Source organism: Leucopleurus acutus (genome assembly GCF_964270905.1).
Source record: "Leucopleurus acutus genome assembly, chromosome: 20".
NCBI lineage: Eukaryota > Metazoa > Chordata > Mammalia > Artiodactyla > Delphinidae > Leucopleurus > Leucopleurus acutus.
In genome coordinates this window covers 17,698,660-17,712,802 of record NC_139162.1, presented here as the reverse complement: position 1 = coordinate 17,712,802, position 14,143 = coordinate 17,698,660, and the positions used below count along the sequence as shown (strand labels likewise).

The 14,143-nt window shown below is 43.6% G+C and overlaps 2 protein-coding genes across 3 annotated transcripts in view; both read left to right on the top strand.

The window, feature by feature from the left end:
• UTP4 (UTP4 small subunit processome component) overlaps positions 1 to 4,086 on the top strand; it is a 30,257-nt gene extending 26,171 nt beyond the window's left edge. For both annotated transcript variants that reach the window (XM_082862941.1, XM_082862942.1), the window contains 3 exons: positions 1,254 to 1,439; positions 2,927 to 3,037; positions 3,917 to 4,086. In XM_082862941.1, the coding sequence (XP_082719067.1) occupies positions 1,254 to 1,439; positions 2,927 to 3,037; positions 3,917 to 4,033 (414 nt within the window). In that variant the 3' untranslated portion in view covers positions 4,034 to 4,086. The remainder of the gene's footprint in view (positions 1 to 1,253; positions 1,440 to 2,926; positions 3,038 to 3,916) is intronic.
• A 9,461-nt stretch (positions 4,087 to 13,547) lies between these two features.
• SNTB2 (syntrophin beta 2) overlaps positions 13,548 to 14,143 on the top strand; it is a gene marked incomplete at its 5' end in the record, with an annotated part of 94,879 nt that continues 94,283 nt past the window's right edge. The window contains one exon of the mRNA XM_082863379.1: positions 13,548 to 14,127. Within this exon, the coding sequence (XP_082719505.1) occupies positions 13,548 to 14,127 (580 nt within the window). The remainder of the gene's footprint in view (positions 14,128 to 14,143) is intronic.

The window sequence follows — 14,143 nt, the reverse complement described above, 5'->3', positions numbered from 1 at the left end:
ATAACCCTCCCAGACTTCAGACAATACTACAAAGCTACAGTAATCAAAACAGCATGGTATTGGCACAAAAACAGACATGTGGATCAATGGAACAGACTAGAGAGCCCAGAAATAAACCTACACACCTATGATCAGTTAATCTTCAACAAAGGAGCCAAGAATATACAATGGGCAAAATTAGTTCTTTGTCTGCCACTTTTCCATACCAAGTTGTAAGGAGAATATAATTGTAAGAAGATCTTTAAAATATCTGAGCTACAGAACATATTATGTATGAACTTGTCAATACTTATATATCCTCATCTGTAAAATGGGCTTGATAATACCTTCCTCACCAAGCTATTGGAAAGATTAAATGTGATCCAAGAAGCACATTTAAATAGACCACTAGGCAGATGATGCTTGCTACTTTGATTAGCAGTTTTTACACTCACACCTGCACACACATACACATTATATCCAGAAAATGAAATCTCTCATTTAAGTTCTTCTGTCATTAAAACTAGCGGGAAATTTTTTGGTACCTGTTTAATTAACAGAGATTGAGTTAATAATACACAGTGCGGCTAGGGAAACAGCACTTCATATATTGCATAAATTAGTATACTGCTTTAGAGGACATTTTGAAGATATCTAAAAAAGAACTTAAATCCACATAATCTTTGATTCAGAAGTTCCAATTCTAGAAGTTCTTCCCATAGGTATATGCTTTTAGTTGTGCAAAAAGACATTGATTCAGAGATAATCATTATAACTTTATGTGTAGTAGCCAAAGATTGCAAATACCTAAATGCTCATTAAGCAGACTAGGTAAATAAATCCTGGTACATCCAAGAAGTGAGTAGATTATTACATGTTCTTCAAAAGGGGCATGAGTGATGTGTGTATACATTGCTATGGGTCAGTCTCCATGGTATAATGCTAATGAAAAATGCAACATACGGAATAGTGTGTACTGTATGCATAAAATATCTCTGAAAAGATATAAACAAGAAACAGGCTGCTTTTGTCTTGGGGAAAAGAGATGTTACGATTGCAGGTGGTTTTCCACTATAAACCTTTCTGTGCTGTTTGAATTGTTTATTCTGTAATTTACGTTAAAAATTTTTTATTTAAAAAAAAAGTAGTGAAAATGCATATTGCTGAATATGATACAGCCAAGGTTTGTATAGATATTTTCTGGTTCAGGCTGACCCTTCTTTGGTCTTTCTGGGTACCTGCCTGCACTTGCTCTGTGTCATATCCTTCCTCAGGTATTTGAGTACAGCATTCCAGACAAACAGTATACACAATGGAGCCGGACCATCCAGAAGCAGGGGTTTCATCATCTTTGGCTCCAAAGGGATACTCCCATCACACATATCAGTTTTCATCCCAAGAGACCAATGCACATCCTTCTTCATGATGCGTACATGTTCTGCATCATCGACAAGTCGTTGGTGAGTTCTTCACCACTACCACCTGTGCTGTCCCTGGTTCTATTTACTTAGGAATCTTTCCATTCTAAAAGCAAAAGAGGACAATAAATTAGAGGAAGGAGAATCAGAATAAAGGTTGCTAGTACATTCTTTGGAGGAGAGGAGCTTTTGTTTTGCAGATTTCCTCATTTTCCTACCCAGTCTCATGAGGCTCCCAGGGAAGGGGCAGCCCCTTGTGTATTGGTTTTTGCTGATTTGACTATTTCTCTGCTTTGTCTCTCAGCACATAAACTTAAATAGGAAAGAGATTAGGCCCGTACTCGGAAAGTGACCATGATCAGGGAATACCATTGGTTTGGCTAAATCACTTCCGCCTTTGCACCCTGGGATGACTAACATGATTTCATTAAAGGAGATACAGGCTGGGGTTTTGACCACTTGTGCCCCTTGGCTGAATATACTGAAACACTATCTGCAGACTTGAGGGATTGGTCTTAGTGTTTTGAAAATTGACCAGTTAGGAAAATTCCATTCTTCATGGCTGTGATTTAGGTGGGATGTGAGCATTCTTTTCCGTTCTAGAGTCCAGCCTCTGCCAGCTGCAGTTTTGATTCACCCCAAATTTCGTGTTTTTTTCTGGGCAGGCACTTCCTTTCCTAGGAGCAGTGTGAGCTATGGCCATGCCTATAATGCACTTTGGGCCTAGATCACAGCCAATACAGTGTTTTGGTGTATCTGTGAAGGTGGGCGTAGGAGGAACACGGGGAAAGCAGCAGATGGCTCTAAAGGAGGTGTGCATGGTGATGTGTCACTGGAACTCATCTCATGGGCCCTGTGTCCTCTGGGTGTGGGAAGCAGAGCTGGCTGACAAGTGCCTTCTGTGAGATGAGTGATAAAGGAAGGGCCCCTCCCATTCATTTGCCTCTTTATAACTCAGCCTAGATCAGCCCATATTTTTCCCCAGGCGTTGGTGATAAGTCCATCACTTCCTCATGCAGGGGCAGAGCTATTTCCCAAGGAAGTCAGAGATAAAATTAAAATATCACTTGCTTGGCTAGAGGCTGTCTCTCGAGGTGTCAGTGACATCAGTGGGGGTGGTTTGTGTTGCAGTTCTGCCTGCGGAGAATTTCAGCCACTTGGCCGGTCTATGACCTGGTTGGGAGAGAGCCTAGAAAGCAGAGCCTTCATGGGCTGAGCTCCTACACATGCCAGTTTGTTTGTGTCTCACAAAGTGTTACTGACGAGACTGGCCAGAAGCCCCGGCTGGGCCCTTCAATCTTGCTGGCGTAGAGTACCAAGCTCTCTTTGCCACATACCCCCACAGTAGAGTACAGTAGAGCTGCAGGAGTGGCTCCAGCTTTCTTCCTGAAGTAAGAAGAGTCAGGGAGGTAGTAAGTGTATAACATGACAGAAGATTGTGTTCCCCCCAAAAATCACTATTATCCTTTGGTCTGTAGAGACCCAATAAAAAAAATAATGATTTAAACAACACATTTTTGTCTTTTTAGCCTCTTCCAAATGACAAAACCTTACTCTACAATCCACTGCCTCCCACAAATGAATCAGATATCATCAGGAGGCGCACAGCTCATGCCTTTAAAATTTCTAAGAAATATAAGGTAATACATTTTGCGTTACGTTCTGGGTGGTTGGTTCCTTGTGATCTTATCAAAATGTAATAAGTCCCACAATGGACAAGAGTGCCTTCATTTTACATGCAGAGAACCTGGTTTTGGGAAACCAGTGACCTTTCTGAGACTGTCTGTCCCTTAGGTTTGTAGTTCATTGTTCTCGCCTCAGTAGATTAGAGGCAGGCATATCATCCTTCACCAAAATGAAATACATGGGTAGTGAGAAATGATGGTGCAGCTCAGTTGGGGTCTTTGTGTTAAAGCTGGCTTTTAAATTTGAGTTCCAGTGGAGAATGTTCCACAAGATAACTTTCGAGCAAATGGAAGTCATTGAATTTATTAGATGTTTCTTTCTGGGCTCGGCTTTTCACTGTACTAGAACAGATACCCATTGAGCTTATGGTACTACAGCTATTTGTGCCAACTCACAAGTTCCATATTCATGCTTCTCAGATCAGAGTTCCTTGGGCACCCTGGAACATTTTCTTGGGGGTCTGCAGAATTTTTTTAAGTGCGGGGGTGTTGTAAATGATTCAAGTATGATTAACTTCTTGATGTATTTGTAACTCACCATTTGTCAAGAATTTAGGCTCCAGAGCCCTCTGTTAACATTGATTCCTAAGAAATTTGATAATCGCAGATTTTCCATACAGAGAAACATGAAAAATCTTGCTGAAATCTTAAATGATGGAATTCAGTTATAAAAGCTCCCAACTTTTTCAGTCTTTTAAGTCCTGTGGCAGGAAGGATTGTCAGAGATTTACACCCCTCCAGCTTGAGCGAGCCTAACATTTTAGCCCTAGTTAGTCGATTCAGGACTAGCCCCAGAACCTAACTCCTGGTGGAATCATTACCATCTCTCTACAGCCTCTACTCTTCATGGATCTTTTGGATGAAAGAACACTAGTGGCGGTAGAACGGCCTCTGGATGACATCATCGCTCAGCTGCCACCACCCATCAAAAAGAAGAAATTTGGGACCTAAAACAGGGCACTGTCTGTGTCCTTTCTTGAACTGTCTAACCTGTTTTCACAAATCATGACAATAAAACAAAGTTATTCTTTAGGACTAGTCATTATGAATGTTATTTTCTAAAATGCTGGACAGGAATTTCCCTTCATTGACTGAAACCGAACAGAAACTCCAAGGTATTGTAGTTGAGATAGTGTTCCAATTAGCTACAAAGTCATCCAACTTGTTTAGGTCCTGTTTGTTCTTTAGACCACACTCTCAGGGGAAAAAGGCAATAGTTACCTCCTATCTCCTAACACATGCTTGAGGCTTCAGAGAGCTGATGACCTTCATTGTCTGCCAGCCTCCAGCCTGCAGCTAGTGCAAAGGCATGGAGACTTGCCTCAAGTTGCCTTTGAGGACAGGGAAACTATGCTTGCTTATTCAAGATAGCCTAACTACTGACAGCGATAATCAGCCTTATGTTTCAAGAAACAATATTAACTGTAGTGCTCCATCTGAAAAGTAGATGCCCTTGGCCTTTGGTAGAGCTCTTAATTTTATTTGAAAGGAAAACTCAGGTTTTGGGATATCAGCCCCAGTAACCATCTTTTTATGTTCTATGCCAGTTCTAAAGGTTAAGGAAATATTGGGCATTTTCTCATGGAGTGGGAGTGGAGGTGGGGACCAGACAGCCTGCTATATATTTCACCATTTCTGTTCTCTTCTGCTTGCTTTGACATTGTTATTCCTGTGGGTGTTATCAACTGACTAGTTTTAATGTGATCTTTTAAATTAGAAAGTGAAGAACTAAGTTAACCTGAACTAAGCAGATAGATTTCTTTCCCATCTCAGTGGATGTATTCTGTTGCATGCCTGTGGAAACCCAGTATGTGCGGTTTTTTGTTTGTTTTGGGGGGTGAAGGGCTGTAGAATAGACAGAAATATGAGGGTTCTGATGACATCATGGGTAAATTGCTGATGAGAAACATTTTTGCTGAGATGAACCCCACCCTCCAGTTTGGAAAGGGAAAAAAAATGTGAGAATTTAAAGTAGGTGTGTAGGAGGAGAATTAACAGAGGTGATAAGAGAGAGAAACAGAGCCCAATAATTTATAATATAAAGGACAGCCTATTTCAGGTTTGCTAAGAGAGACAGCAAGTTTTATAATGGTTGCCACTTCTCTACCCCACCTGTTTATGTTTTTTACAGTGATAAGAGTAATTTAAACAAATAGCTGCAACTTTTTAGGTCATTTGTGTAAAATACCTTTCCTCTTGCTTGAATAAATTTTCTTAGTGAGACATATTCTCCCAGTCTGCATTAGACTGCACTATTACAAATAGTAATAGTCTATTACAAATAGACTGGACTGGAAGATCCTGCCCTTTCTAAGAAATGTTTTAGGTCTTCTTTTGTGTGATTGAAACCAAAGTTCAAGTCACTGATCTACAGTGAATATGACCAGAGGGAGGCTAGGATGCCTTAAATATTAACTCACTTGCTTTTCCCTGACTGTAGAGCTATAAATTCAGAGACTCTTTATTAACTGGAATCTAGTTTAAGACTTGATTTACGTAACTTTAAACATACTCTGAAACCTTGTGGATTGTGTTGGGTGTAATTCTGACGGAGAGGGCTCACAGATCATCTGAGTGAAGAAGTAAAACTGTCTGAAAGTAGAAAGCATTCCTTTGCAACATTTCCAGCCAGTGATTTGGACTTCCATAAATGGTATGGGAAGTAAAAGCTTTGGGCCTTAAAATTCTTCCTAAGTAGAGAACTTTGAATACAAATGAAATAGAAACTGATTGGGGCAAGTTAGAGAAACTGGGGGAAGGGAAGGCAAAGTAGTATAAGTAAGAGGACACTTCGGTGCATGTGTTTTAGAGTGATTTTACTTTAGGGATTTGTGTAACCTAGGCGCGTTATGTTTCTTTTTCAGGCATTTTGTAGACTGCTGCTCATACTCGAGTTTTACAGAAAAATTTTGATCTGAGACCAACTTGAGAAAGGTCATTTTTGCTAACCTGACTCAAATGCTTTAAAAATTCACTTTTCTCATATAGTAGCTAGTAATTGGATCTTTGAATGGATAATGCAACCTTTACCAGGGAGATTACAGCAAATTAGACTGAGAGAAACTAAAATCTTGGAATATTGGAAGAAAGTTAGAGATCGTCTAGTTTGGAGGGTTTTAAAGCTTTTTTTTTTTAAGCATTGAAACTTTCTTCAAACGGAACTTTGTTCTGAACGGAAACATATGATGCAGATAAAAGAGGAGCTGTTCAGGTTGTTGGGGGTGGGAGTGGGGGAGGGAGGCACAAAGGTTTCTGAAAGAAAACTGTGTGGCTCTTGGCCTCATTTTTTTTTTTACCTCCCCCCCCCAACCCGGCCTCATTTTTATATTCATGGAAATGGAGACCAAGAGGAGAAGAAAGGGATATTTCCCATTGTCACACAATGGTTCATTAGAAAGCCCAGGTGGCATTCTTACAATTATTCCCCCACGGTCTCTTGGCTGTAGGGACCCAGTAAATATGATTAGCAGGCATGGTATGCAAAAGATTTTCCATTCCACAGGCTGCAGAGAAGATGTTTAAGCATTTCTTGCTCTGGATGAGCACCCGATTTAACTCTAAGGGTGAGTTCTGTGGACGGTCTTATGTGTAAACCATATAGAGTGTTGTAATGAACAACCTAGTGTGTTATCTGCTAGTGCTCACGTGGGGGTATTTCTCTATGGTTAATTCCTGGGAGTGGAATTGCTAACTCATACTGTGTTCATTTTCTTTCACTTTTAGTTGTCCTTTGCAGTTGGCTGTATGTCCATCAGCAGGGTTTGAAAGCACTCATTTCCTTATACTTTGCCATTGTAGTGATAGTCTAGTTTTAGCCCATCTAATGGGTGAAAAATTATATTTTACTTTGCATTTCCCTGTTTACTAATGAGATTGCTCACTTTTTTATGTGTTCTGGCTATTTGGCTAATTGTGTAAATTACATATGCATGACCTCTTCTTTTTCTCCTAATGTGTTATCTTTTTCTTTCATATCTCAAGGCATTTTATGATGTAGATCAGTACTGTCCAATAAATTCTCTATGGTGGTGGAAATGTTCTGTATCTGTGCTGTACAATAGACACTTGTGGCTCTTGAGCACTTGAAATGTGGCTAGTGTGACAAAGGAACTGAATTTTAAATTTTATTTTTTTTAATTAATTTAGATTTGGCTGTGTTGGGTCTTTGTTGCTGCACGTGGGCTTTCTCTAGTTGTGGCGAGTGGGGGCAGCTTTTTGTTGCGGTGCATGGGCTTCTCATTGCAGTGGCTTCTCTTGTGGAGCACGGGCTCTAGGCGCACGGGCTGCAGTAGTTGTGGCTCGCGGGCTCTAGAGTGCAGGCTCAGTAGTTGGGGCGCACGGGTTTAGTTGCTTCGCGGCATGTGGAATCTTCCCGGACCAGGGCTCGAACCCGTGTCCCCTACACTGGCAGGTGGATTCTTAACTACTTCGCCACTAGGGAAGCCCTAAATTTTATTTAATTTTAATCTGGGAATTCCCTGGTGGTCCAGTGGTTAGGACTCTGTGTTCACACTGCCAAGGGCCCGGTTTCAATCCCTGGTTGGGGAACTGAAATCCCATAAGCTGTGTGGCACAGCCAAAAAAAAAAATTTTTTTTTAATTTTAATTTAAATAGTCATATGTGGCTAGTGGATTTCTTAGTGGACAGCACAGATCTAGATTTTTTTTTAAATATTTATTTATTTATTTGATTGTGCCAGGTCTTATTTGCGGCTCCCCGGCTCCTTAGTTGCAGCTCACCAGCTCCTTAGTCGTGGCATGTGAACTCTTAGTTGTGGCATGCATGTGGGATCTAGTTCTGTGACCAGGGATCGAACTTGGGCCCCCTGCATTGGAAGCTTGTAATCTTATCCACTAAGCCACCAGGGAAGTACCCAAATCTAGATATTGAGGCTTAGCTTTGTGTCAGTCCTTTGTTTTTAGAACTTAATACTCACTTAACATACATTTATTGAGTGCCTGCTAAGATGATCTCAGCCCTCAAGAACTTCACAGTCTAGTCGGGGAGAGAAACAAGCTGATCAACATTAGAGATGAGCACAGAGAAGGGCACCTAACCTGTGGGTTGAAGGTAGGAGATAGTCCTCGAGAATTGGGTAGTAATTAGCAACGTGGAAAGGAGAAGAAAAGAGGCCTTCCTGCAGCATTCTCAGTGCAAAGGTCTGAAGCGAGAGCATAGCCTCTCCAAGGGTTCACCAGTAGTTCCATATGTCTGAAACATAGCACAGATCCGAAGTGGAGGAAAATGAGGCTGAAGGGCAGGCCGTAGTACTGGGTGCACCTGGGAGGGTGACTAAGAATCAAGGGAGGTTCCTAGGAAAGGTAAGTGTAGAGTGGTTTCCACAGAGGAAAGCTAACTAGATTAGATAAACAGATTTAGATAAAGAGCCCTTAAGTCAATGTATAGTGAGAAATAAGGCCAGGTAGGAGTGGGCCTTGAAGACTGTGGTTAAGAATTATCACTCAGTAGAAGATATAGTTATGAACCACTCAGATTCAAAGGAATGGCCCAGTAAAAATGCCCATTTGTGTAAGTAAGGGACAGAAGAGACTGGAAGTTAGGGAGGCAAAAAACAGGCTGTTATGTAGGTTCTTGACTTGGCGGTTTGTGTTAGTTTGCTAGGGCTGCCATAACAGTATCACAGACTGGGTAGCTTAAACAACAGAAGTTTATTTTCTCACAATTCTGGAGGCTAGAAGTCTGAGATCAAGGCATTAGCAGGGTTAGTTTCTTCTAAGGCCCCCTTCCTTGGCTTGTAGATGGCCCTTTTCTCCCTGAGTCTTCACATGGTCTTCCCTATGTGTGTGTCTGTGTCCTAATCTCTGCGCCAACAGTTATATTGGATTAGGGCCCACCCTAATGACCTCATTTTAATTTAATTACCTCTTTAAAGACCCTATCTCAAAACACAGTCACATTCTGAGGTACTGTGGGTCTGGACTTCAACCTGTATATTTTGAGGGGACACAATTCAGCCCATAACAGAGTCTGTGGAAGGGCTTCAGGAGCTTTGTGAGCCCCCAAGTTTGAATGCTGAGTTTTACACAAATGTGCATTTGTCTGAGGTGGGTCCATAGCAGGCAGCTGATTCCCAAAGGGGTCCGTGATCCCTCCCCAGTTGGCTGTTTGCATTAACTTATCAGGAGGAATTTAAAGATGTGAGACGAAGGCCTGGAAATGCCACAGGCATCAATAAACACAATCTGGGTGTTCAATGGTATATGAAGACTGAGAGTTTACACTGACTAGAAGACTACAAGTGTTATTGTGAGGCACTGGAAATTCTGTTAGAACTGGTATGGGAGGAAAGTGGATTTTTATTTTTGGACCTTATTTGAATTTCATGGGAAATTATGTAATTTCCATGACTGTCAATAAAAAACACCAGTGATTTTCCATAACTAAGTGAATTCAATGAAACTAACCTTCTTCTTGTTACATCCTTGTTAATATTTTCCTAAAAAGAAAGTCACAGAGCAACAAAACTGTCACCAGCTGCTTCTCATTAGGAATGTGGTTAGCAGATGTGGGTTTTCATAGTTATAACGCATTGAGATAGTTAATCCATTTTTGTGGGTTTCAGATGGATAGTGATTTATCTTGGCAGGATGAATTTTAAAATGCGCTTGCATCAGCTAAAGGATGCACCTTTTCCTCTTTCACTTCATGTTAGTGCTGGGGAGAAAAATACCTTTTAGGATATTTCTCCTGGAAGGCAAAGTAGTACTGTCAAAAGGGAAAATTGATCTCACTGTCCTCTAATGGGGGAAGAGAATGCATGGGTACTTTTTCAGAGTTGGATGTTGGATTGGTTATCTTACAAGTTTATTTCTCCCTTTGGCCTCTTCTTTAGTAGTAATTGAGCAGCTCTTTTGTTCCTCTGGCATCTGGCCACCTTTGTGGTATGACCTTCAGGCTTGCTAAGGGCTGCAATTTTGCCTGGGGCCCTCTTTCCTTATGAAATTACACAACACTCAAACCTTGGAAGCAGCCCCAGATCCACTAATTCTTTCCTTTGACGGACTTTTGGCAATATGTACTCCCTTTCAGCCAAAGTGTAGCTTTACACAAGATCTGTTTGTCACCGAAATTAATTTGGCCATTTGCCCTTTAAGCCTGGAGTCAAATAGTATTATGGCAGACTCCTTTATGATAAAGTATAGACTCTCAGCTAGAGAGTTTCAACCAAAGGTTTTACTGTTGCTGCTGCTAAAGGTCAACAGGTAATAATATAACAGCAGTGGTACTTTTTATGGAACTCTTACAGTGCATCAGGTACAGTGTTGCTAAGCACTTTGCAGACATCACCCCAGTCAACCCTTACAACCACACTTCGAGGTAGAAGGTGTCTGAAGTTTTCTGAAGAAGAGACTGAGGCCCAAGACCTCAGGCCCTTGACCATTGTCATACAACTAGTAAGTGGCCAAACTACAATTTGAACCTTGTGCTTTTAATTACCATGCTATATTATATGTCTACTATGAGTGAGAAGAAAAAAAAAGCCCACTGGCTTTTGAGAGAGTATAGAATCAGAGCCTGAGTAATAGAATTGTAGGAAATCATGGAACTGAGAGAGCTAATCCAACCACCTCATTTTGAAGTAGCAATGATGCCTGCCTTGTCCTGAGAAAACAACAGCTTGAGCAGAGGAGAATACCTACTGATAGGTGACAGGAATGGAAGGTGATTGGGAATTACCTCAGCCATTCCCTTTTTTAGAGGTAGATAAAGTAACACGCCTGTTCAAAGAATTATCTAAGCTTGTCTCGCCATCCCTAAGAAACCATGGGAACAGATGTGTACCCTTTTTATTTCAGATTTCATTATCCACAGTAAGTAGATTTCCACTGACTACTTGAGATTTCCTAGATGGTAATTTTCACTCTGCAAGGAACCAGTAACCTTCAGAGGGATTATTTGAAATGACTACAGCGCAGGAGGCACTGAATTTCAATCAATCACATGTTTAATGATTTCCTTCTCTGCAAGGCAGTATTTTTGGAAGAGTGGGGAACAAAAAGAAGTCAATGGGTGGTTCCTGCCCTCCTGTATTTTATAATCTACTTGGACGAACAAGCGAGGCGTAGAATAAAATTGTTCAAAGAAAAAATCCCAGCAAATTGGGCAGCCAGGGACAACTGGGATGAGATCTTGCTCGGTGGGAAAGTGGTTGAAAGGGGCAGGAAGTGTTTGGAAGGATGGACTCTGGCAGGTATGTGCAAGGCATCATTGGGAGACACTGACTGGATGAATCTGGCCAATCTGTAGTGATGAAAGAGAATGTGGAAAATTAGGTTCTGATGCAAGACCTTGTCAGAACAGCTCAATAGTTTGGAAAACTTTTATGGATATATTTGAAAATAATTTTTAAAGTAAATACCCCCAAGTAATCCCAATATCAATCTCTATTACCTTTCCTCTTCCCGGGATTAAATTACTACCTTATGTAAGTGTCCTCACTATTTATTTGGAAGATCGCTGACTTCCTTCAATTCTACTGACCAAAAGGTCTTGACACTTTTGGAAAGAATTTCCAGCACTTTCCTTTTGCTAATAAAGGTGTCCTCAAGTGCCCAACCTCTGGGCAATTACGTATGTAAAAGTTTCAAAATTGTGCTCATACTCTAAGGAGTCAGCTGCCAGGTGCTCTCTAATAAGCAGAAATTTCACATAACTCAGGCATCTGGGGGTTCGCGCCTCAGCTGGAGAAAAGCCAGAAATGTCTGTGACTGCAGGTGCACTTCAGCACATTGGGACCTGCCGGAACAGCGATCTGGCCTAACTGCAATTGATTTAGGAGAGGGCTGGAGGGTTGAGCTTCTGCTGACACTTGCAGCTTGGAAAATTCTGCTCCGCTAATTGCAAAGAGGATTCTGCTGTAATGATTTTTTTGGGTAAGATACTTTTCTCATTTTGAATTCTTTCTTCATTTGGGCTCTGGGTGATTTCCAGTCTCTATTTTTATTGTTTTAACTCCTGGTATAGGAGGCTCTTTGAAAGTTTCCGCCCACACATGAATGTGCATTCAGAGTGGTGCATGGACATGGCTTACAAGCTTCAACATGTACTTCATGAGCAAGCAGGTATATAGCCCCTTTTACAGGAACTGGTACTTTCTACCTCTGCTGGCATCCCCCCACACACACACACAAATGAAAATATGGGGATTTTGCTTTTCTTTCCAAAAAGAAAAAAGGAAAGAGGGCTCATTGACTTCACGTTTTTGAGATCTCTCTCAGCAGCGTGATTTCTGGACCCTCATCTTTGAGGTCTGGGGTATGTTTTTTTGTTTGTTTGTTTTTAAAAGCCCTGGACCAGGAGGATGGGAGACTTGAGTTGTCTCTGTTTCTCCACTGAGGCTTCCAGCCAGAGTCTTTGGCTTTCTGGGCCTCAGTTTCCTCAGCTCTTCAAGCCCATGAAACTGGAAGAACCAGGTGGATTGTATCACCCATGTCTTTGTATAAAAGCTGCTGCAGGCCCTGCAGTGTGCAGTTTCTGGGGAGGCTCATATGCACTTGCTCCAACATAAGGCCAAGGCCTCCAGGGTGAGAAAGTCAGATCTACAAATTCAAGTCCAAACACTCCAATATTTGGTTATATGAGGCTTTTAACACTCATATTCTGCCATCTCCACTGACCCTGTACTCTGTTCACATTGGAATTCTGGCATCTTCCTAAGTAACTCATTTGACAAATATCTTTGAGGCCTACCTATTGTGGCTGCAGGGCTAAAGAAGATATGGTCTCCTCTGGCATTACTGGCAAGTAAACGGGATTACAAAGCAGAGTGACAAATGCTTGGATTCATGCCTCTGGACCTATTGCCTAGGTGGACTGTTGAGCTTCCACTGTCACCTCTGTAAAGCTGTCCCCAGGCCCAACTAAATGTTTCTTCTACTCTGCTCTCAGGGTGTTTTCTACATGTCACTTAACCACATAATATCACATCAGGTTGGTTGGTTCTCCATTTTCCTCCCCCACTAGACCGCTAGCTCTGAGCTGTGGCACGTTTTATCCAGCTCCTCTCCAGGCCTCAAAGGGAGCACACTGCGGAGCATCCTGTAAATACGTAACGAACCAGTCAATGCAAGTGAACATGCAACTCGGTCTTGCAGGATTGCAAAGTGCCTCTCGAAGCTGATTTTGCTTTCCGTGCCCAGGCAGCTCTGGTGAATTGCACAGTAGAGGTCAGGAGTTGGGGGTGGGGAGATCGGAGGCGTACGAGGAAGAAGGTGAGTCCAAGCCCCACTTCGCTAGAGCTGCCCACGTCCGGTAAACTGTAACCCACTGGACTGCGGTCAACTCCTTAACCTCCCGGAAGCGGCTCAGCCGGCCTCTCCCCGCCCCTCCGGAAGGTGGGCGTGGCCCCTAATGAATAATGAATCGCCGCGGTGGCGGCGGGGGGGGCCGGCGGGCCCGCCCCCTCGGGCGGGAAGGGGGAAGCGCCGAGGCTGCCTGACTGGAATGAGGGTAGCTGCGGCGACTGCGGAGGCGGGAGCGGGGCCGGCCATGGCGGTGTGGACGCGGGCCACCAAAGCGGGGCTGGTGGAGCTGCTCCTGAGGGAGCGCTGGGTCCGAGTGGTGGCCGAGCTGAGCGGGGAGAGCCTGAGCCTGACGGGCGACGCCGCGGCGGCTGAGCCTGAACCCGCTCTCGGGCCCGCGGCGGCCGCCTTCAACGGCCTCCCGAACGGCGGCAGCGCGGGCGACTCACTGCCTGGGAGCCCGAGCCGCGGCCTGGGCCCCCCGAGTCCACCCGCGCCGCCGCGGGGCCCGGCGGGCGAGGCGGGCGCGTCACCGCCCGTGCGCCGGGTGCGGGTGGTGAAGCAGGAGGCGGGCGGCCTGGGCATCAGCATCAAGGGCGGCCGCGAGAACCGGATGCCGATTCTCATCTCCAAGATCTTCCCGGGACTGGCGGCCGACCAGAGCCGGGCGCTGCGGCTGGGCGACGCCATCCTGTCGGTGAACGGCACCGACCTGCGCCAGGCCACCCACGACCAGGCCGTGCAGGCGCTGAAGCGCGCGGGCAAGGAGGTGCTGCTGGAGGGTGAGCGGGGCCGGCG